This window comes from Lampetra fluviatilis, chromosome 9 (assembly GCF_964198595.1).
Source record: "Lampetra fluviatilis chromosome 9, kcLamFluv1.1, whole genome shotgun sequence".
In the NCBI taxonomy this organism is placed as follows: Eukaryota; Metazoa; Chordata; class Hyperoartia; order Petromyzontiformes; family Petromyzontidae; genus Lampetra; species Lampetra fluviatilis.
The window spans coordinates 11,363,767-11,388,028 of record NC_136283.1 but is presented as its reverse complement, the minus strand read 5'-3'; the positions used below and the strand labels follow the sequence as shown (position 1 = coordinate 11,388,028).

General features: G+C 48.8%; 1 protein-coding gene across 1 annotated transcript; it reads right to left on the bottom strand.

Annotated features, from left to right (window-relative positions):
* Window positions 1-5,345: 5,345 nt before the first annotated feature.
* On the bottom strand, window positions 5,346-19,171 carry LOC144934071 (sulfotransferase 2B1-like). The gene is made up of 6 exons (XM_078859444.1): window positions 19,018-19,171; window positions 9,930-10,138; window positions 9,483-9,609; window positions 8,394-8,494; window positions 6,196-6,376; window positions 5,346-5,511 (listed from the first exon to the last, which is right to left on the bottom strand). The coding sequence occupies exons 1-6, from the start codon at window positions 19,169-19,171 to the stop codon at window positions 5,384-5,386; spliced, it is 900 nt and encodes a 299-aa protein (XP_078715570.1). The 3' UTR covers window positions 5,346-5,383.
* Between the last annotated feature and the right edge of the window lie 5,091 nt (window positions 19,172-24,262).

The window sequence follows — 24,262 nt, the reverse complement described above, 5'->3', positions numbered from 1 at the left end:
TCTTCCTCCTCCTCCACCTCTTCCCCCTCCTCCTCTTCCCCCTTTTATCCCCCCCCACTCCCTCCCACCACCAACCCCCCGCGCGCACGTGACGCGAGCACGAGACGCGTGTCAGCTGGAAGCCACGTGACCGCGCTGCTGCCAGCTGTGCTGGTCACGTGGCGTGCCTCGACCCGGGGCTCCACCCTCCAAGGGGGTAGCACCCCAGGTCCCCCGCCCCCCTCCCCCACGCCTCCCCGCCCCTCTCCCCCCGCCCCCCCCCCGCCCCTCTCCCCCCCCCGCCCCCCCCCCGCCCCTCTCTCCCAAGCCCCCCCGCCCCCCGTACTTCGGACCCCGCCCCACCCCCCACGAACTCGGCCCCTCCTTTCTCGGGTGCAGCAACCCCCACTAATATTGCCCCCCCCCTTCCCTTACAAATGACCCAAAATATTTCGTTTAAAATCGTACAAATCAATTTACTTTTGTTTTGAAATTTAATAAATCCACCGTTCGTTCTCTGCTTCCCCATCTCTTTCAACAGGCGCTCTCTCTCATTCATTCAGACAGATCGGCTGAACGTGGATTGCGGTGTTGCTGGTTGTGGCCCTGGTGGTGCTGCTGGTGGTGGTGCTGGTGGTGGCCCTGGTGGTGGTGCTGGTTGTGGTGCTGCTGGTGGTGCTGGTGGTGGTGCTGCTGGTGGTGGCCCTGGTAGTGCTGCTGGTGGTGGTGCTGGTGGTGGCCCTGGTAGTGCTGCTGGTTGTGGCCCTGGTGGTGCTGCTGGTGGTGGCCCTGGTGGTGCTGGTTGTGGTGCTGCTGGTGGTGCTGGTGGTGGTGCTGCTGGTGGTGGCCCTGGTAGTGCTGGTGGTGGTGCTGCTGGTGGTGGCCCTGGTAGTGCTGCTGGTGGTGGCCCTGGTGGTGCTGCTGGTGGTGCTGCTGGTGGTGGCCCTGGTAGTGCTGCTGGTTGTGGCCCTGGTGGTGCTGCTGGTGGTGGTGCTGGTGGTGGCCCTGGTGGTGCTGCTGGTGGTGCTGCTGGTGGTGGCCCTGGTAGTGCTGCTGGTTGTGGCCCTGGTGGTGCTGCTGGTGGTGGTGCTGGTGGTGGCCCTGGTGGTGCTGCTGGTGGTGGTGCTGGTTGTGGCCCTGGTGGTGCTGCTGGTGGTGGTGCTGGTGGTGGCCCTGGTAGTGCTGCTGGTGGTGGCCCTGGTGGTGCTGCTGGTGGTGGCCCTGGTGGTGCTGCTGGTGGTGCTGCTGGTGCTGGTCCTGGTGGTGGTGCTGGTTGTGGTGCTGCTGGTGGTGCTGCTGGTGGTGCTGCTGGTGGTGCTGCTGGTGGTGCTGCTGGTTGTGGTGGTCCTGGTGGTGCTGCTGGTGGTGCTGCTGGTGATGGTCCTGGTGGTGCTGCTGGTGGTGCTGCTGGTGCTGGTCCTGGTGGTGGTGCTGGTTGTGGTGGTGCTGGTGGTGCTGCTGGTGGTGCTGCTGGTGATGGTCCTGGTAGTGCTGCTGGTGGTGGCCCTGGTGGTGCTGCTGGTGGTGCTGCTGGTGATGGTCCTGGTGGTGCTGCTGGTGGTGTTATTTTTCAGATGACGCTTACACATTTCAAATACTGCATGTGGACATTATAGCCTACTTGTTAAAATAATTTAAACGTTTTTGCATTCTCAGCAAATTCAGAAAGGGGTTCTCTTTGCATGATGGCACCGATTTTACAAGACTGTTCAGTGCTCTAAAATTGCTAATGTGTGGTCCCGCTGCTGTGAACAATGTCTGTATTGGAACCCTTGTTATAAGTTGTTTTCAGTTCCTCCTGGGATGGCGCTGTTGTCTCCATCCTCGAATATCACCCAGATCCGAGTGAACGCTGGCAAACACAACGCGGACGTGCAGAATATACATTCGAGACCCAACATCATCCCACCTCTCGTGGCTTTGACATTCCTCCTTGAGGACACTGGTGCATCCATCAACGCCATCAGAACATCAACAGGCCGATGTTGCATCACATCTCCTTCATGAATGGGAAATTAAATACAAGCCGCATGAGCGTGATTGCGTCCTTGCAACTCGAACTGCTGGCCATATAGACCCATAAGGACAGAAATAGACTAATAAAGATAGGAGAGACGCAAAGATACCCATCGAGGGGCTTATTATGGACGTCCGCGCTCTTCCACTCGCCCAGGAGTCGGCAACCACATTAACAAGAAAATCGATTTTTTTTGTCAAATTCGGTAACAAAAAAAAATATCCCGTAAATATTTCAAGAGCCGCATCGCATGTGAATACAAGACGGTGGTCCTTGATAGAGCACGTCACGAAGCCGTCTTTTAAAGAGCCGCACAGGTCACCGACCCCATGCTGACTCGCCGGCTTAACGTCAGCTGATATAATTCATCGATCAGAACAACAACACCTTCGCTGGCTCTGGTGCCACCTGGGCGCAGCGCATGGCAGCAGCGGCAGCCGCAGATTTTTCCAGCCGCTGAGTGCAAGATCAGTGCAGTGCTCCCTGCAGGCAGGCATACAATCATTTATAATAGAGGTTTTTTGGGGGGAGGTTAGATCGCGTAAATATAAAAATGTGTCGTTAAAACCCACCACCACCCGACACAGCCAACTACTTGGTTTTATATATATACACATTTACGCGATATAACCCAAAAACCCCTCTATTATGCATGATATTGGTCGCAAAAGCCGACGTGATAAATTTATTTCTCGCTCCATCTCCATCCGCAGTGATGTTTTTCTCCCCACGCCGTTTTAGCGATTACTTTTGTCATATTCTAATTTGGCGTTTCTTTGCTTTTTTCTCACTCAACTTTAGCATGTTTTGCGTTGTTTTATTTTGTTTTCCAGTTTATCGACAGTGAACACACATGGACACACGACCACCACGGCGCTCCGAGAAAGCGTGCGATCTGCCGAGGCCCTGTGATGGCACACCCCAGGCAGGGGATGGCACATTGGTAGTGAAAATCAACAATGAAATTAAACGGTTAAAAATTAATTTAATCATACATTCAGGTCGAATCACAGCACATGTAAGTTGGTTTGCTGTGCCGGCACAAGGCGTGCATACAAAATGAGGCGTTGTGGCGAGGCCCTATTATCCAGCAGGGGGCTCTGATGGTCAAGAAGACGGGCTGGACACGCGTCTACTTATCTGCCTGCTTGCAAGGCGTTGTCTGTGTAACGATGTGATAAGTTAAATGAAGAACCACTTTTATTTGAAAACTTCCACAATTGTCTTCAAGCTTGTATCTTCCTCCGAACGTCTCCACTCCTCGTTCTCTCCCCTTATATACCCCTCAGCCCCTTTTCTCGAATGTTCCCTCACCGTATTTCCCTTAGCCAATCCCTGTCCTTTCCCTCGAACGGATCCAAACTGTCGCCTCTGGGTTCCACTTAGGTTTTCCGCCTATTCTCATTAAAAACGTTTCCTCCAAGGGGCCGTCCATAAATGACGTCACGCGATTTTTGACCCCCCACCCCTCGTCACACGGCGTCACAAAAAGTCAGACCCCGCCTCAAATATGACGTCACAAAGCTCTGCCCCCCCCCCAAATAAAACATGCTTCAAATCGCTTTAAACTATTGTCATTCTAGTGCGTTTTAATGTGGCGCTGCACTCTGATGTTGTAGGATAAAACATTTATTAAAAAGTCTATTTAATTAAGTGGAACGTCTTTTCTATATTGATTTAAAGTTGCGCATTTTGATGTGACGTCACATTTCTCACCCCTCCCCCTCGTCACACATCGTCACAAATGTCTGACCCCCCACCCCCACTAGGTGCGTGACGTCATTTATGGACGGCCCCCAATCACTTCAAAAGCTTGCCTCCTGAACAATCCCTGTGGAGGCCTCTTTCCTCCAATCGGGGACCTTGGCTTATCGTTGAATCGCCGTGAGGCTGCACATTGACTTGGGGTCAATTTCGGTCATTACACCTGGAAAGCACTCTCTGTTGTCATTGTGAATGAAATCGTATGACTGTGACCTATGATCAGGAATTAGGACTCCGACCCCAACCTGCACAGATTTGTACGGGGCGCGTTCCCAATTTAGATTTGGGCGGACGTCTTACTGACGTGGAGGGTATTTTTGATCACTTGTTGATACGCAATTGACCTTCTGAAGAACAGATTGAAAAGGAAGTTTCACCGTTTCACAAACTCCCCGGTGCTTAGCTTTTGTGGAGTCGCCCATTTCTCCGGAGGACAGAACACAACGCTGAGTACCGACTCGTCGTCTCCGAACTTTAATAATTGTATCGTTGTTTTTGTCGTCTATTTATCCTGCATTAGATTCACGACGGGAGGATTGACAGGGTGGGCCGGCTGCACTCGCTGCTGCTCTCAAAAATACAATGGCAGCCGATGGATAGGCCTCACCATAGCCCTAACTGCAACCCGATTTGTCCCTTCTCTCCTGAACATGATGACATGCCCAGTAACGCATCCATTACAAAATAAACTCGGATTGCCGGCAGCAGTCTGTCTCACGACTGTGCTTAAACAGGTGATAGAGAATATTTTATAACAGGTTGACATTGACTACAAGTCGTACACAAACAAATGAAGTAGCATCCATTACAAAATAAACTCGGATTGCCGGCAGCAGTCTGTCTCACGACTGTGCTTAAACAGGTGATAGAGAATATTTTATAACAGGTTGACATTGACTACAAGTCGTACACAAACAAATGAAGTAGCATCCATTACAAAATAAACTCGGATTGCCGGCAGCAGTCTGTCTCACGACTGTGCTTAAACAGGTGATAGAGAATATTTTATAACAGGTTGACATTGACTACAAGTCGTACACAAACAAATGAAGTAGCATCCATTACAAAATAAACTCGGATTGCCGGCAGCAGTCTGTCTCACGACTGTGCTTAAACAGGTGATAGAGAATATTTTATAACAGGTTGACATTGACTACAAGTCGTACACAAACAAATGAAGTAGCAAATGAGAACTAATAATTAGCCAGTAAGAAATGAGCTTTTATAGAAATATATCAGGACAATTTCATAGTTTAATCACATAATAGAGAACTTTATCTTGCTTGATAACGCAAATTTAAAAAGCCATTTATGACGTAATAAAGTAAATCTATAAAACCAGAATCACAATCCACACTATACGAAAAAAAAGCAATTAGCCACAAAATATAAGCCTATTCAAACATTTACAAACTGTATTGGCTACATTTCTCTTTTAAGCATGCTATTACGTTTTTATTTAATAGTTAAAAACAATGCACATTTAAACAAGAATTGCTTGAGTAACATAATGATTAATGCAGTCAAATTACACTGGCTAAATAGAATGGAAATCTGTCAAAAAGCTTGATTAACAGCACTAAGCTTGATCAAAGTTAAGTGCTCCTGGCTTTAATAAAAACATTATTTATGCAGTTCTGTGATGTCCCAGACAAATTTCAAATCGCAGCCTTCCATCTTCTTAGCATAGACCCCATCGAATGTCTCACTCAACGCCACGGTGAATTCACTTTTCCAGTTGCCAACTGTGCCTGAAAAAAACCAGATGGAAAGATTTAGAATGACAAAAGCCACGCAAGTGTGTATGTGTGAGTATACTGAGTGGTAGTGGAACGGTGAGCGCGCTGGGCTACAAACCCGGCGACTTAAGTTTGATACCTGATCATGTCCAGTCCTGGGCCCTCCTAGGTCAACTACAAATATCGCCACAAGGGAGACAAAGGCGGCGAGGCATGGTGTTGGTCACCCATCCCATGGTCTGTTGTGCTGGCCCAAACAGGTGCTCGCTAAGAACATTGGCTCCAAAAGTCGGTTAAGGGGGATCTTTTTCTTTGCACTGATATATCAAATTATTTGTGTTGTGCTGGATATAATAGTCACCTACACGGCATACTGTGGGGGAATCTCAGTGTGGTTGTTTGACAATAGGAATGGTGTAAATGAGATGTATCAGGACCAATACAAATTAACAGTCTATGTCCCTTATTCACATTATCTCGCCGAGTGGTGTTGCTGTTAAATTGTCCAACTCCGGAGATTATTTGCAATCAGACTTTAATTGACCTGGGGTTAATAAAATGAGTACCACGTTGGCAGTAACAAGACAGAAATAGTTTCCCTGTGTCCCACCAACGAAGGTGAGTAACACATAATCTCTTTAATGACCAGGCAGACGCTTTAGCATATCTTGCACGCCATGGCTCTTAACATTTCACCTTTTCGCATGAACGTTCCAACGTTATGGTCTAGCCAATCGTTAGAGATGAGCGAGTAGTTGGCCATCGGGTTCTTCTTCATGCTGGAGAAGGTGCAGTGCTCTGCGATGGTGTCCAGGGCCGACTCGCTGAGTGGGCGCTCCATGAAGTCTGCTATTCTCTTCACGCTACCGCGCAGATCCTACACAGGTGCTCCACGCCATCCCGACGCAGTAATTCGTTTAGCAACGTCAACCTTCAAACCCACCACAACTCAAACGAGTGTGGAATGCTGCCACTGGCTTAGGTAACCATAAGCCAGCGGTGCAAATGCCACATGTCTGTCCAAGATTCCCACAAAAAATGTTTTTTTTTATCAGTGGAACAGATTTTTTTCACAAACTATCTGGTTTCCATTATTGTAAACTTCCAATCCGAGGTTAGGCGTATTTCTAGTATGGCTGTGGTTGGAGGATCTGGCTCATGTAGCCATTGTGTAAACGCGCCTGTGATTAATCACACCTTAATTGTGCATGCACTGTGTCGCATATGGGAGCTTAAGGAATCATTCTCCATAGCTCCGAGTAGCCAGGCGCGTTTAAAAAAAATGCTTAAATACAAAAGGTGATCAAGGACTGGACCCCAGGGGAGTAGGAGGCACACCCCCAATTAAGATTTGGGGCTTGGTGCTCGCATGTAAGCTGCATGTTAAATTAGCTCCAATAATGTACAGCTGTTTAACACGTAGGCTTTAGCGACCAATATCATCCATAATAGAAGGTTTTTTTGTTAGATCGCGTCAATATAAAAATATGTCGTTAAACCCCATCACCACCCGACACAGCCAACTAGTACATTACATTATTAAAATGCATGCCTATAAAGGGCAGCATACTTCAATAGGGATTACAGTTGGTACGGCCATTTTAATACACGCAATGGACAGGAAGGATAAGTTGAAAGGGCTCGCATAATGCACATGCATAATGTACGTTCACTCATTAATCCCCCCCACCCACTTGGCGCAACAGCGCAGAAGCGTGGTCACCACATCTACGCCTCTATATAAGGAACGAAACAGTTAGACTTCTCCACAAATCTGGCTGTTGCCTGATGAACTAGTTGTAATTACTGGCGAAACGTCGTACTTAGATTGTAAATGTTGTGGCTTTTCTCTCTAACACACCGGTGTGCTGTACTAGTGACGAATTGGCCACGTTCTGTTCACGTGACAACCCTTCCGAGTTGGCTGTGTCGGGTGCTGGCGGGTTTTAACGACACATTTATATATTATGCGATCTAACCCCAAAAACCTATATTATGAATGTACAGCTGTTAAACTGATATTAATTGAATGTCAATCGACTGAAAGGAACACAGTAATGTTAATTGGGTGTCGATAGATGTATTGGTGGTTATGAAGATATGCACAATTAAGACTTTGATATTAGAATTGATTTAAATATTTACATATTCTTTGGTTCTTTCGGTAGTCGCGTAAATAGAAAATTAAACGAAAGTAACTAAAAATAATAAAAGTAAAACATATAATTCACTTCATTTTTATTTTTCTATCTACGTGACTTTACCGAATAACATGAATTCCTGCAGTCATGAAAGTTTTAAGTCAAAATATAAATATTTACAATATTTATAATGGTGTCTACAATATTAACACTGGTGCTAAATCCCATTAAGAGAGAGCTTTAGAAGCGGTGTTGTGTGGCGGAGGGTGTTTCTTATCTTAAATGAAGTTTTGCCATTTTACAAACCCCTGGTGCTCGACTGTTTTGGAGTCGCCCACTTCTCCAGATGTCAGAACGCAATGCAGAGTCACTTCTCATCGTCTCCGAACTTGTATTATTTGTATTGTTGGATAGGGTTGCAGTTAGGGCTATGGTTAGGCCTATTGGTGTTATTGTTGTTGTCTATTTACATTCTCGTCAGGAGCTGATTTGGTACAACATCTCTCCACAGTGGATTAAATTAGTGCCCTTTTGAGGACAGTCAACAGTGGTCAGTCTGGGGATAGACTGCCTCCAGCATAGAAATGAGAAAACGCCACATACAACTTACGACTGCCAATCGAGATACGCACTGTGCTGCTGCTCCATTGAGCAGGGAGACACTTTGATCTTTACCTTGACACACTGCACGTGATAACAGACACTTACGTGTGTACGACATATCACAGATGCTTTACAGTTGACGACACTAACCTTAACCATGTCTTCAAACGAGATGATGAAGATGTTGGGGGCGTCCTTGTGTTCGTGCCAACCCCGTACGTGGGTGAACCACGACCCTCCGTGCAACTGAGCTGCAGAAACACGAAATAAAAGACATCAGACGATGAGATGTCACCAGTTTACGTGCATGAAGTACGCATTTACATCAAAGTCAATCGCCCATCAAAAAAACACCAAAAAACCCGAATACAAAAAAGAGCTGTGCAGAATTTTCCCGTGTTAAGACATGCCCTTTAAGGAACCCTCATGATTACCACATGTTTTATTAAAATATGTGGTAACTGCCTTATTTTAAGGCATTGTGTGCATATTACAGATGTGCAAAACAAGTGCCATGATCAATCTGTAACCCCTCATCTCTTAATTTCAAACATGCAACAAAAAGATTTCACATTCTTCGTATAGTTATATGTACATGCAGACCTCGTTTGGCATGACCCCGTGGAACGCTGATTCGTTATAGCGCTCTTTGTTTGGGAGACATTTTGACAAAAATAAGAAAATCCAAAAATCGCTTATGGGTGAGAACACGCACCCGCCGCCATCTTTGTTCCATGCTCAGCCAATGAGAACGACAAACGCTCTGAGCAAACTCTCCAATGTGTTTAATCAGCCATGGGCTCTGCCTTATTTTCGTGTTTTGGTGAGCATTTTAGACCCACAATGTCTGTAAATAGGCCTGCAAGTGTTAGTGCTGCAAATATGACCAAAGGTGTCAATGAAAAGTATCACTTTGGATGTTTAAAATGCAAGTGATGAGGCGGGTCGAGTCGGGTGAGCGTCAGGTTGATGCACTAGTGAGTACAGTACATTATATTGATATAATAAAATGGGGAAAAAATATGTTCACCATCTGTATTATTAGCGCTGTTACCGATACCCCAATGAAGGCCTCATATTTTGCTCATACTTTAGAAAGCATCCCTATATATGCAACGATATAATTATACCTTTCAGCGCTGATTCGATAAGCGCTTATTTCTCCAGGGAAGCACCTTGAGTGCTAAGCGAGGTCTGCCTGTATATTAATTTATTCTGACAGAGTTGAGTGCAACAAACCTTTATTGCTGACAAAATTTCGGAAACATTCTTCAAGAGTTCTGATATCGGCAACAAACTGTACAAACTTTGAAAAGTGAAGAAGTGACACCATAATATCCTTAGGGTTTCGAGTAACATAGATGGCCTAAAATACAGACACAAATAAGTGGGTATTAATTACCGTACACATTTCAAGCAGATTCATCAATTTAATCAATGTTATAACCATATAAGAACCTCTGAGATTGGATTATTTAGCAAGGGAGATGTTTTTATGGATGACCATAACATGCATGAAATATAAAGCAATCTGATTACTCGTGTATCTTGTTTATTGTTAACAGGACTTGACCCACCCTCTGGCTTTGTGTGTATGGTTTGCATTGACGTGCCTGCTATTGGATATCTGGAATTTTTAAAAGTGATGCAAACAAAATTGTGGTGGTGTTGCGTATAAGTTCTGACCTTTCCCTTGCCCTCTTTGAGCTTCTTTGGTGCTATGGAGTATGGTGCGTGGGTCGAGATCAGGCGTGGAGAGGGGCGGTTTTCAAGAAATCCTTTTCCACTGATGTTCTCCACCCAAGGCACCCTTTTCCAGTTGGGTATGGTGCTCACCGGAGTTAAATCTCCTCCGCTCAGAATCAGCGTCGTTATCTCCTGCATCCATGTGGTGCCTTTTTTGGCCACATGAGTGACACGCGTTCGTGACACAACAAACAAGGCAAACTTATTCTGCTCAAATATGATGGCAATGTGAATGTTATATTGTAATGAGTGTGATGTGTTTATCACGTCGTTGGCCAAAAATAACTAATATAGCCCCACAGAGCTTGGGCAATAAGCACCTCTTCCAGTTGCCTTCACATTTTGGCAGTGGTTTCCTGAGTTTCCGTGCAAAAAAATCCGTGCCTTAAAACATTTACAGCGTTTTGAGATTCCATTTGCATGAATGACACTGCTGTCATTGCTTTGGGATTGATACTGGTAGGAACCACCTGGTTCCACCAGCCCACGGGGGATTATTGTGTCCGCCCGTCGTGCATCCAAAAATGGGAGGGGTCGGGCTGGGTGGAGAGGGGATGGTGGGGAGGGTGGGGAGGGGCTGGGTGGGGAGGGGAGGGTGGGGAGGGGCTGGGTGGGGGGTGGGAGGGGTGGGGCTGGGTGGGGAGGCGCTGGTCACCCCGTGGTGCCCTTATAAAACTCAACGTTTAACCTGCTCACGCCGGCTTGTGCCCGCCCTCACAGTCGGGCATATTTGCGGAATACACCACGCCGCCGTTGACCCTGGCCATTGACCGAGCAACTCAACGTTCCTACCAGCTCCCTCCGCAGGCATGTGGTATATTGAGCAACACTTTTTAGGAAATCAACATCAGTATACTTATCGAGAGACCACTCCATCATACATATGTAGGACTTTAAATATCACGCGCCACACGTTCTGTTGCTAGGCAAGCGAGCAGCGTACAGTGGGAGCATCTGAGGACATGGTTGTTGTTGTCGTGGCATTAAGGGGGAGGTCGTTAAGAGACGCGACAGGTGTTAGGGGTGACTGAGGTCGCAGGCCGGTGATTGGTCAGGAGGGTGAGTGGCTAATGACCGGCGCCGGCCTGGCGGCGATAACCTGGTCACGTGAGGCTGGGGGCCTGGGGGCGAGTAGCAAAGCGGGGGATGAGATTATTGATTGTGACTGATTAGTGAGGGGATAAAGGGCACAGCGTAACGGAGAGACGGGAGTCTTGGTTGGTGTTGGAGTTGAAGTGGTTGGTGCCCGGGACAGAGACGGAGCAGCAGTGAGCAGGAATAGATACGATAAGGGTAGGCAGAGAGAACACAGTGTACGGTAGCAGTGGATAGAGAGAACACAGTGTACGGTAGCAGTGGATAGAGAGAACAGAGTGTACGGTGGCAGTGGCTAGAGAGAATACAGTGTACGGTAGCAGTGGTAGCAGTGGACGGAGTGAGTACAGAGTAGGGTAGCAGCGGAGTAACAGACCTTGGGAGAGAAGGAGAGTGAGCGAGCAAAGTCGCGGAGCGGAGCGAGCGAACGGGGAGACATGGAGTTTTGTTAATGGCGGGTTGTGCATCGGAACGGAGAGACACGGAGCGATGGTGAGGAGGAGGTGTGAACTCTATGCGTGAATTAACGAGACAAGAAAGACAACGAGAGTACGAGTCCTACACATATGCAGTGACATTGAATGAGTCACTGTAGCGCGTGCCGCTGGGAGATCGGTAGACAATAGAATAAGGGGTAACAGCCCATTCTACCAGTTGCACCTGTGGGCAAGGCACGGAGCCCTCTGGGGGATCCAGAGGGGTGCGGGGCCGAGGGCGTAGCCTGGCCACACTGGGCAGGATATAAGGCGAGCTCCGACTCACAGTCGGGGCTCCTGCGATCTGGAGTGGACCTCACCGCGCCTCGTCGCCGTGATCGGTTTGTTCTCCCTTGGCCCGAGCAGGCAACCCTGGCTGTCAGGCGGCCTCGCTAATCCCCGGGAGCATGGAAACCAAGCGCTCTGGCGAGTGAGCCAAGGTGAACAGGCCGGTTTGACTGCTGCAGAGGTGGAGGGTGGTGAGATGCGGAGGCCTGGAGGATGGAGGCTGGCGGAGGAGAGTGACGAAGCGCTGGCATCGACCTCGACCGGGAGGATGCGAGCTGAGGAGGGCGCCTGGTGGCAGCAGGCGAGGAAAGGAGAGTCACCAACGCTGAGGGTGGTGGCCCCACCACCCCGAGTGGAGAGACTGAGGAGAGGGTGATCCCTGCAGGCCAGCAGGCGCGTAACGCCCAGAAGGTGCCTGAGGGGGGAGAACCTGGACCTGTGGGCACAGGACGGTCCCAGGCACCTGCAGGGAGGTGGCGCGGTGTGAACTTCACACCAGGCCATGCCAAGAGATTGTGCCCGGATGGTTTTCAAAGACGATGTGCCAGATGACGTCACCATTGATCGACCGAGCTTTTTGAGGACATTGCTGGTCGGGGTGTTTACAGGTGGACCCTGCAGACCTGTTCTGCCTGATTGCCCTGCCTAGTGGGCGAGCGTTTGATATCTGTTTCAGGACAAGCAACCTGCTTCAAGGCTTTATGACAAGGTTTGAAGAGAAGAGTGGTGAAAGGCCACTCCTTGTTTAAGTTGCAGTTGATATCTGATTTGGATACTAAGATAATAACGGTGTTTATTTACAGTGAGGCGCTGCCGGACCACGACATAGAGGTTTGGCTGCGCCAGCACTGTTTGCTGCTGTCGGGGTGCAGACGGCTCCAGGACTCGCTGGGCATCTGGATGGGTGCCAGGCAGCGGCGGGTAAAACTACGGTCGGTGGAAGGGTCCCTGCGACACATCCCAAACGCCCTGAACATCGGGGGTAGCAGAGGCTACGTTGTCTATACGGGGCAGCCTAAGCTCTGCAGGAGGTGTGGATGCAGAGGACACCTGGCCACAGCGTCCGCAGCGCGGGTGTGCTATCGTTGCAGCAAGCAGGATCATGTTGTAAAGGACTAACGCCCTGGCGCGGTGCAACCTGTGTGGTAGCAGGGAACATTTGTATAGAGATTTCCCAGACCCTTATGCTAATATGGTACGGGCACACCGGGATCTGGAAATGGAGGGGGGCGAGAGGGGGGGAGGCTGAGGCTGAGCCACAACAGACGCCATCCGGCAGGGTGACGGATGGCAGTGGCGGAGGGTCAGCCTGGGAGAGGACACCATTGTGGGATGAGAAGGAGGAGGGAGAAATGACAGCGGAGGAAGAAGAATCACCCACGAGTCGGCAGCCGGGGGACCGCGGAGAAGACATGGAGGTGGAGGAGGCCCTCAGGCCAACCGTGGCTGACTGGGCTGAGGTGGTGGAGGAGAAGGGGGATGAGAAGGAGCAGCAGGGGACAGGGGGAGGAGAGTGGAATCCTGGAGAGGGTGAAAAAGAGAAAGAGGAGAGCACCAAGGCCCCCCGAGGAGAGCTACCCCACACGTGGTCCGGAAACAGCTGGCCTTTCACCAGACACGATGACGTCGGAGGAGGTGGTGGCGGCCAAAGTGGGCCAAGGGGGTAAGCCCCCCCCTGAAGTTGGGGAACATGGGGCAAGTGCTCAACTTAAGAGATAAGACCTGCTACCAGGAATTGGAGGAGGTATCGGAAGCAGATTGACACCACAGGGCATGGAACTCACGGTGGCTTAGGTTAATGTGAGAGGGATCTGTGGCAAGGCTAGGCGGACTGTGATAATACATTACTTGCGAACTTTGAAAAAGTATGTAATATTCATACAGGAGTGCCACCTGCCTTATTCCCTCGGCCGGGAGGAATTAATAGAGCATTGGGACGGGCGCTATTTCTGGTCAGGGAGTACGACGAAAAAAACATGGGTGTCGTTATACTCTTAGGCAGCCGAAGGTGCTGGAGACCCAAGAGGTAGTCCCAGGTCGTCTCCACTACGTCGACGTTTCATATGGTGGCACGGAGCTCCGCCTGATCAATGCATATGCTCCTTCATGGTACACAGAGGGAGGAACTATTGGACAATGTGGCTGCGCTGTTGGTCACACTGAGACACGTTATTTTAGTCAGAGATTTTAATTGCCCGCTTTGCCTGGCGGACGTCATTCAGCAATCTGGAAGCAGGAGACTAGACCCCTCTACCAGAAAACTGAGCGGACTGCTTCAGGATTTTAAGCTAGCTGATACCTGCTGACTGATTCACCCGATTAGGACTGGGTACAATCTTGATTTGAAGCTTTCGTGACTGCAGGAATCTATACTCTTTGGTTCTTTTGGTAAAGTCACGTTGGTATAAAATAAATCACGACGTTTCTGGTGCAACACAGGTGGGAGAGCATGGCCGGGTACACTTGGTCTAACCATACTGGAACGATGCAGTCGAGAATAGACTTCCTTTTCGTTTCTATCAAAATCAGGACTGTGGGTGCAGGGATAGAGCCCTTTTCTTTTTCTGACCACAACATGGCGACCACAAAGTTTCGAATCCTGGGTGGTCTGAGGCTGAGGAGGGGGATTTGGAAGTGGAATATAAGCCTTCTGGAGGATGAAAAGTTAGTAGGGGATTTTGTCGGGAGTTACAGGTAGTGGCGGAGCCTGTAGGGTTGCTTCGGCACCCTCGCGGAATGTTACGAGGGTGGTAGAATGGTTAAAGGAGACAATCAGATCAACGATGGAAAAACGAGCAGCTTAACTTTTTTTTTGGCTCGGTTCAAGGTGGTGGAAGAGGGGGAAAAGTGTTCGAGGTTCTTTTTCAAACGACGTTGGAAAACGGATATTGTAGTTAGGGAGTTGGTAAGCCCAGACAGTGGCAAGGCGACAACAACAGAAACGATAGTGGAAGCATCGAGGGGATATTGCAGGGATCTATATGGGATTAAAATGTCAGACTGGGGCAAGGAATCCCTTTTCAGGGAGGTAAAACAAACGATCACGGACCCTGGGGGAATAGATGGGCTAATGCGGATGGGGGAGCTGGAAGAGGTGCAGGCAAAAAACGCCTTGACCAGATAGAATTCCTGCTGAATTTTACACCACGTTCTGGGGCACGATTAAACACGATATGTTGAGCCTGTACAGGGAAATTCTGGAGGTTGGACCCGTGCCGGAGTCCATGAGGAGGAGGGTAAATACCCTCAGGGAAAGGAGAGCGCAATGACCTGGGGAGTTGGCGCCCCATCTCCCTATTGAATTTGGATTATAAAATATTGGCCAGGACTATTGCGGTTTCGTTTAGGGAAAGTGGTGGGAGAGGTAGTGGGGGCTGACTAAACATGCGTGGTTCCAGGAAGGCAGATCACAGATAACCTGGTCCTGATAAGGGAGGTGTTAGAAACTAGGATAGAGAGGGGCGGACCTCTAGGACTTCTCAACCTCGATCAGTAGAAGGCTTTCGATCGCCTCTCCCATGATTACCTTTTTTCGGTACTGGAAAGAATGGGGGTGGGAAGATGGCCGATGAGCTGGGTGAGGTGGTTGTATAATACACTCACGGCCAGGTGAATGGGGTGCTCTCGGATGAGCTACCCATTGAGTCGGGTGTAAGGCAAGGATGCCCTATGTCCCTGGTGCTGTTTATAATGTGCACAGAGCCTTTTGCCCAGGCTATTAGAAAGCCCGAAGATCAGGGGAACGCATATCCCGGGCAGCGGGGACCAAGGGAAGGTGCTGATGTATATGGATGATATAGTGGCGATCTGTAGGGATGTGTCCTCGGTCTGGGAGGTAATGAAGCTTGCACATCTCTTCCATCAGGCCTCAGGATCCAGAGTGAATGTTAAAAAAGCGAGCTGATGGCTTTTGAGGACCCCAGGCTTTTCGAGGGCCGCCCGCCAGGGATAAAGCTACTGGACGACGAGATTCGAATCCTGAAGGTCGTCTTTTGCCAAGAGGGTTCGGTAGATCGGAACTGGGCTGTGAAGGTGAGGGCAGTAGAGGGCAGGCTGGCCAAATGGGCAGACAGGCGCTTCACGATAGAGGGAAGGATTTAAGTTTTAAAGGTGGAAGTCATGCCGGTTTTGAATTGCCTGGCCTATGACAGTGGCGGGTAAGGTTAAGAATGGTGGAAGGGGTCCTGCAGCACATCCCAAATGCCTTGAATATCAGGGGCGGTAGAGGCTACCTGGTCTATGCTGGGCAGCCCAAGCTCTGTAGGAGATGTGGGTGCAGACGACACCTGGCCGTGGCATGCGAAGCACGGGTGTGTTATTGCTGCAAGGCGCAGGACCATGTCATGGAGGACTGCAGTGCCCCGGCAAAGTGCAACCTTTGTGGCAGTGGGTATCATTTATATAGAGACTGCCCAGAGTCCTACGCGAGCATGGTCCGAGCGCACACGGTCCGGGAGGCGGAGGGTGGTGAGGGAGAGGTGACTGGGACAGAGCCACAACAAGCACTGACCAGCTGGGCGACGGGTGGCGATGGCGGAGTGGTGGTCAGGGAAGAAATGCCAGTGCAGGATGAGAGGGAGGAGGGAGAAATGTCAAAAGAGGAAGAGATAACACCCACGAGTCAGCAGCCGGAAGGCCACGGAGACAATGAGGAGGTGGAGAAGGCCCCTGGACCTACCGTGGCCCACTGGGTGGAGGAGGTAGAGGCAAGGGAGGACGGGAAGGAGCGGCGGGGGATGGAGGATGGGAGTGGGACTTCAGAGAGGTGATGAAAAGAAAGCAGAGGGCGCCGAGGCCCCCAAGGAGATCTACTCCCACGCGTGGTCTGGAACCGGCTGGCTCTTCGCCGGACACGATGACATCTGAGGAGGACGTGGCGGCGGCATAGGTGGGACAAGGAAGAGGAACCTCTCCGACGTTGGGGGACATGGGACAATTGTCTGACCTACTGGAGGAGGTGTCGGAGTCAGGTTAGACGCCTCAGAGCATGGAACTTACGGTGGCGTCGATAAACGTGAGAGGGATCTGGGGCAGGGCCAGACGAACGGCAGTAATACAGTACTTGCAAACCATGAAAAAGGACAATATTCCTGCAAGAATGCCACCTGCCGTATTCCCTCGGCCGGAGGGAATTGATAGAGCCCTGGGACGGCCATTACTTTTGGTCAGGGAGTAACACTAATAAGAACACCGGTGTCGTCATACTCCTAGGCAGCTGAAAGCTGGAGATACTGGAGACCTAAGATGTGGTCCCCGGCCGACTCTACTATGTTGACGTTTCATACGATGGCACGGAACTCCGCTTGATTAACATACGCCCCTTCACGGTACACTGAGCGGGAGGAACTGTTGGATAACGTGGCGGCCCTGTTGGTGACGTGGAGGCACGTTATCTTGGGCGGGGATTTTAATTGCCCGCTCTGCCTGGCAGATGTCATGCAGGCATCCGGAAGCAGGAAACTAGACCCCTCCACCAGGAAGCTGAACGGGCTGCTTCAGGATTTCAAACTGACTGATACCTTTCAACAGTGGCGGCTCCTGCAAAATCTCTCAGGGGGGGCAAATGTCTGGATGATTGATAAGGTCCACCCATGCAATGAATAAATTAACAGCTTAAGCATGTAAAGGCAATTTCACTTCTTTAATATTAATGAAAAATAAAGTGACTCTTACAATACATCTTGTTTGTTTATATACTCACTATTAAAAAAACCACTCAAGTTTATTTTATTAAAGATTCCACTAGGTGGCGATAAATTATATTGTTGGATGAAACGTGCTTACGTATGATGACGTTAGCACGTATGAAGACGTAAGCACGTAAGTGCATGCCCTCCCGGAAGCCATAGAGAATGCATTGCAGCGCCCCCGTTTGAAAAAAAACATCTTTGAATGTAAGTCTATGGGGCCACTTGGGGCGATTCTCAGCCGTAGTGAAATCGCCCAAAAAGAGGCGGTACTCCACAGAACGTGACATGACGCTGATTGGACTATATCCAGAGGCTGACAGTGACGGCTAGCGTGACTCTGTGGTTGAATGACATTGGTGGTGCGTCGCCCAATCGCCCTAATGAAGAAACCGCCCCTGCCTTTCAACTCTCCAAAAATATACCTGGCAGCCTCAAGCATGGGAGTGTAGTGGGTAATCTCCCCACCAACATGCGGAGACAGGTAAGGGTTCAAGTCCTTTAATTCCACCTCCATCACACACAGCTCCCTCCTTTATCTGCAGTTCTCTCTCCATCCACAGCTTTCTCCTCTCGTCACTCCTGCCGACAAACCCTCCTATCTCCACGGCCCCCTTTCCCATTCCCTCCCTACATCCCTGTTTCCTCCTTCCCAGCCACTAATACCCTATCTTCACACCTCGAACCATGCCTCGTAATTTTTTGCCACCAATTCCCTCTCTCCATACCTCGGGGATACTCGCGGTCAGCTGGGTTCAGGGATTGGCATCAGTGTGTAGGGTGTAGGGAATGCCAACAATGTTGTGGGGGGACCGTTATGGAGGATTGTTCCAGGAGCCACAAACATGTGTTTTGTGCCCGGCAATGAGCATCCACGCCCAGGGCTATGTATGGGTGAGGAGACTGGAAAACAATTGAGAGGTTCTAGATTTGAAGCTTTCGTGACTGCAATGATTCATATTCTTAGGTTTTTTCGGTAAAGTCACGTAGATAAAAAAATCTAAATTAAAATTAATAAAAGTAAAATAAAATAAAAATAAAATAAAAATCACGACGTTTCGGAGGCAACACAAGCTTCCGTCTTCAGGTGGAACCGTCACAGCACGCTTGCTGTATCAAGTACTGTATCAAGTACAGCAAGCGTGCTGTGACGGTTTCACCTGAAGACGGAAGCTTGTGTTGCCTCCGAAACGTCGTGATTTTTATTTTATTTTACTTTTATTAATTTTAATTTTTTACCTACGTGACTTTACCGAAAAAACCTAAGAATATGAATTGAGAGGCTCCATTAGTTTAAGCAGAATCCAGAATAAATTCACCAGTTTTTATGGCAGGGGCTTTTTCGAGTGTGGGACAACCACTGCTGGACACATTTTATGGACCCCGGAGAGATGATGGGCCAAGTCAACTTGCCACCTTTGCAAATATGAGTCCAATCCGCAGTGTTGCCATTTTTGTTCAGGAAGAAAATTAAATACTTACCTGATTTGGGATAAGCCGCCACGAAGACGTCATCGTCACGCACGTCAAAATCCTCCATGTACTGCAGGCTTTCTGGTGTGTGTATTTTGGTAGGGAAGGAAACGCCTTTGTATTCATGAAGCTGGCAATTCCCTTTGTTATCATTCTCTTCCATTGTCTGTAATATGAAAACAAAAACTTGAAGTGAACACATTTGAAAAACGAGGCATACAGAGAGAATTGCTGATGTTAGAACAGAAAGTGCTGCGACTGTCCAATCTAGTTGTGGATAATGCAGCAACGTTCGTTGAGCTCTCTTCTCTCAGCAGGGCCAATGGGACGCCCCCTCCCCGTTCCATGTTTCCACGGCAGAGTCATTGGCGCGCTCTCGCGTTAACAGCAGCCTGGGTTTTTTTTGCATTTAAATGATTAAGTTTGAGCCAGCTGTATGTATGTTGAACTTCTTTCGCACCGTACGTAGGCAACCGCGCAAATCGATGCAGGCCAGGAATGGGTCAAAACCTGGTCCACATTTCACTCGGGCAACAGGAGAGCACAGAATTAACGTTACTAACCAAACATTAAAACGTTTCGCGTCCTTGCTATATTCTCGGCTGCCACGTCTTCACCAACCAGCACTGACCAGCGTGGTGAAGTATGGTCAAATAGCCCTGACCCATGCAGCATGGGGAGGCCCTCATCCAGGGGTTGGGTTCAAAAGACGATGCACATGTATCTAGACTATATAGGATGGCAAGTAGGCTGTACAGGATGCCAAAAGTGTGCAACACTTTGCTCATTCCCTTCAGCAGAGGCACCTCGTTATCACTCGCACTGTGTGGCATTGGAATGGAAGAGGTTAAAATGCGGTCAACAGCTATTTACTCTTGAGTTGAAGCTATTTACTGTGCATTTGTTTAGGCTAGACGCAACATCAGTTTGTAATTTGTATCTGCACATTTATGGACAGCCAATTCAGACACAAAAGCCTTGCACTAAAATACCGCATATAATTTGCAATGTTCTGCGAAACTGTTGGAGCCTAAGGGGCCGTCCATAAATGACATCACGCACCTGGGGGGGGGGGGGGCGGTCAGACATTTGTGACGATGTGTGACGATGGGGGGGGGGGGGTTTGAGAAATGTGACGTCACATCAAAATGCGCAACTTAAAATAAATATAGACAACACGTTCTACTTAATTAAATAGACTTTTTAATAAATGTTTTCTCCTACAATACCAGAGTGCAGCGCCACATTGACAATAGTTTAAAGCGATTTGAAGCATGTTTTTTTTGTTTGGGGGGGCAGAGCTTTGTGACGTCATATTTGAGGGGGGTCTGACTTTTTGTGACACCGTGTGACGAAAGGGGGGGGGGGGTCAAATCGTCCAAAATCGCGTGACGTCATTTATGGACGGCCCCTAGGCTGTACGTGGGGCCTGTAATCCAGCACTGGAGGCGAGGGTTGGTGGATCAGAACCACATTTCGTGAGTCTGCCCTTCTGCTCATGGGGGTCAAGGAAATAATTTCTTGGATTACCAGGGTACGACGGTAGTACAGCAAGTAGGATTCATTTCCACCTGTATTCCATGTGTACGGGGATTTTCTCGGGATACTTCACTTTCCTACCATTTAATGAAGTTGGCCAAACATCCCAATATACAGCCACTGATGTACGTGCCGTATGTTGAACTTCTTTCGCACCGTACGTAGTCAACCGTGCTAATTGGAGGTGCTGGGTAAGGACAAAAAACTAAACACAAAGCAGTTTTCAAGAAATGAGTTTTCAATTTAGATGTATGGGTGCGTAGCTCCAGGGCTTTCTGATATCGGAAGGAAACGCGCAATGCAGTGGCTGTCTTTGTTCAATGACGAGCCAAAAGCAACCGTTATTGGCGTCCGTTCCAGAGGTCGCAACCGGGTACCCGTACCCTACCCGATACCCGGCTACCCGTACCCGGCCGGGTACGGGTACCCGTTTGCGATCCTGGTGCGGCCGGGTACGGGTGCGGGTAGACCGTGAGTCACTGGTGAGTAACTGTTTGTCACTCATTTCCCAACGTCTTGTCTCTTCTCACAATTCAAGTTCCTAGAATCAACCCACCCGCGCCTGCAACATGGCTTCATCCCACAGTTCGCAATCAGGTACCCGATACCCCTACCCGTACCCGGCCGGGTACGGGTACCCGTTTGTAACCCTGGTGCGGCCGGGTACGGGTAAGGAATCAAAACCCGTTTGCGACCTCTGGTCCGTTCCGACCGTGGTTTCCCCTGCCTGTGAACCATTCTCTCTTGAGAGTGAACAACTAACTGCTCGTTACAAATACGTGTGCAATTACAAGAATGACTGTCACTTTTAAACCCGTCATATTTGTTTTCAGAATCTATGACCGACTGAGTGTAAATGCGCACGGGTGATGCTTATTCAAGTACATAGTGTTTTTGCACGGTATTTAATTTGTATTAGTGATGTTGGTACTGCAACTTGGCCATCTGTGGGGAATGGGTTAAAGCGCAAATCTAATTGTTAAAGCCTCGGTTTGAACTTCACGCGTATTACAATGGGGGGCAAACAGCCTCTGAGAGAGTGCGTGCAACGTGAGTTGCTGGCAGGGTACCGTGCACCAGCCTGGTCCAAGAGCTCGTACAAAAAAAACTGCCAGCTGTACATTTGTAGTCTTGTAAATAACAGATGAATAAACTCCTTTAAGGCACACACTGGTTTATTGTCTTTCTTTCGACACAGTCCCTACACACACGGAGGGATATACGGTTCCCTCACCCGTAGTCAAAGGAGGTATAGCCTCCATACCTGGCGGGACCTATACACGGGTCTGGCTGCTAGCCTAGGGAGGTACAGCCTCCGAACTGGCGGGAGCTATTCTCATTCTACCCGCTACCCTAGGGTCCTCCGGCTGGGACCTAGGGGAGGCTAGCTTGACCCACCGCTGGCTCGGTGGGTCCCCTGACCACTGGTCGCGCAGAGCCTTAGCTCTTAGAAGAGCTGGAAGGCTGGGGAGCCAGGGTCCTGTCTGCCAGAACCTATTCTCCCCTTGACCACTGGAACACAGAGCCTTAGCTCTTACAAGAGCTGCAAGGCTTGGTCCAGGGTCCTAGCTTCTTCAGCCCGGGCTTCGGTCTTCCTGTGAGAACTGGCGCGCGCTCCCCCGCGCTCGCCCTTTTATACCTGTTTGTAACGGTCCTTATCCAATCACACGCTCCCTCGTGGGACCTCTGATTGGTTCTTTACAATCCGTGGTTTCGATCCTCTTTTACCTCATCTGACCCCTGGCCGTTGGTCTGGCGGGAATCCGTGTTTATGATCCGCTCTCACCTCTCCCTGACCCTGGCCGTTGGTCCCAGAGCGGTAACGCTGCATTGCCCCTCTGATACATAGTGACCCCGCAGGTTCACGAGTAGAGTGTCTAGCACCTCCACACATTTAAACAACACAACACTGGCTCCCTGTTTTGGCGAACATTCTGTCACCAAATATCCGCAAGAGAGTATCCACGCTTCCTTGCCAACGACAAGACGACAACCTCCCCATAATCAACAAAGACCTCGACAACGTATCTCACCGCCGACTCCAGTCCCAATCTCCTTTCTGGGATCGTGCTGTTACCATCCAAGAATCACACCCAGATTGACATGGTGCAACAACGCAGACCTTCTGACTGCACCTCATTCGAGACCCAAATATCATCGCACCTCCTGGCTTTGACATTCCTTCTCAACGACACTTGGTGGTGGAACCATCAACCACATCAGGACATCAACAGGCCGATGCGCACATCTTCATGAATGTGAAATCAAATATAAGCCACAGTAGTGCATTTGTGGCCATGCAACCCAAACTACGGACCACAGAGTAAACTCACTGGTCTGTGCTCCTTCAATGGAGGAGGAGGAACAGCAAAACTACACGACCTCTCTTCTCAAGCCTTCTCGTGGCTATCGGATCTTGATTTTGGGATTTAACTCCTGAACGCCGCCATACACAAGATTAGAATAGTTTATTTAAAATACAAAGACTATAAACACATCGCTACCACCATCATCAACACTGGCTTTTAAAACAGGAAAATAGTATTTTAGGCAGTGGCTCTTCTCTCGAGACAGAGGCAGGAGGCATTTTACATTGAACATAAACTTTCCCCACATTTTTCGACGAAGTAAAAAACGTCCAAGTGTTTTAAAGCTTTCGTGACTGCAGGGATTCATCTTCTTGGTTCTTTCGGTAAAGTCACGTCGTGAGAATTATTTTATTATGTTTTATTTTTATTATTTTATTACTTCCCTTCTACGTGACTTTACCGAAAGAACCAAGAAGATGAACGTCCAAGTGTCTCCAATCTTGAACCAGCATGGTTTCTATTCATCTCAATGATCCAGCAACATTATCAGCTCCATTTTACATTGCACATTCTACCATAATCATCCTGAATTCGAACTTTTTCCGCCACAACACAGCAATTGTTATTTTTGTTATCAGAAGAGTTCCCATGGATCACATTTATAGATTCTATGCAATGTTAATGTGTAAACTTAACGAAGGTATTTTATTTCTTTAATTCTGTGCAACATTCTGCAACGCATTATCTTACACACGCAATACAGGCAGTAGACAGCACTTTGTTCGCGAACCTGAGGTATCATCTTGATTTGAAGCTTTCGTGACTTCAGGAATCCATACTCTTTGATTCTTTCGGTAAAGTCGCGTAGGTATAAAATAAAATAAATCACGACGTTTCGGGCGCAACACAAGCGTCCGCACAAGTGTCCATCATCAGGTGACGGACGCTTGTTTTGCGCCCGAAATGTGATTTATTTTATTGAGCACTTGAATGGCAATTTTTACTTAGAAAAACATGATTTAGAAACAAATCTGTTAAGAAAAGTGGCCTGGCAACTAGATGTATATTTCATATTCAGAATCAAAGAGTCCTACACTGCCAAACTAATGAGCAATTCCAAGTGAACTTGCCACTTTCCTTAATTACATGGTCATTATTTTCAACTAATTGGTTTAAAATTAAGCAAGTAAGAGACTGTTAAGAGCGCTGTGTAAGTGTATCTCAGTATGCACCTGTAGAGAGGATGCCTCGTGGCTGATGGGAGTGCAGGCAGGAGACGTCTCGCTGCTGTGCTGGTCACAAGTCGAGTGCGGACGTGCACAAGATCTGCGTCGTTTTGTTAGCTACCTCTGGGAACCTCCCACACGCGATCTCTCTCCATTAATTACCACTACCCCCCCCACCTC

Excerpts from the sequence above, each read along its gene's own strand:
- LOC144934071 (XM_078859444.1), bottom strand. The coding sequence starts at position 19,171 with ATGGAAGAGAATGATAACAAAGGGAATTGCCAGCTTCATGAATACAAA. Across the intron at positions 9,610-9,929 it reads TCAAAGAGGGCAAGGGAAAG|GCCATCTATGTTACTCGAAA; the intron begins GTCAGAACTTAT and ends TCTGTATTTTAG. Across the intron at positions 5,512-6,195 it reads TGGAACGTTCATGCGAAAAG|GCACAGTTGGCAACTGGAAA; the intron begins GTGAAATGTTAA and ends GGTTTTTTTCAG.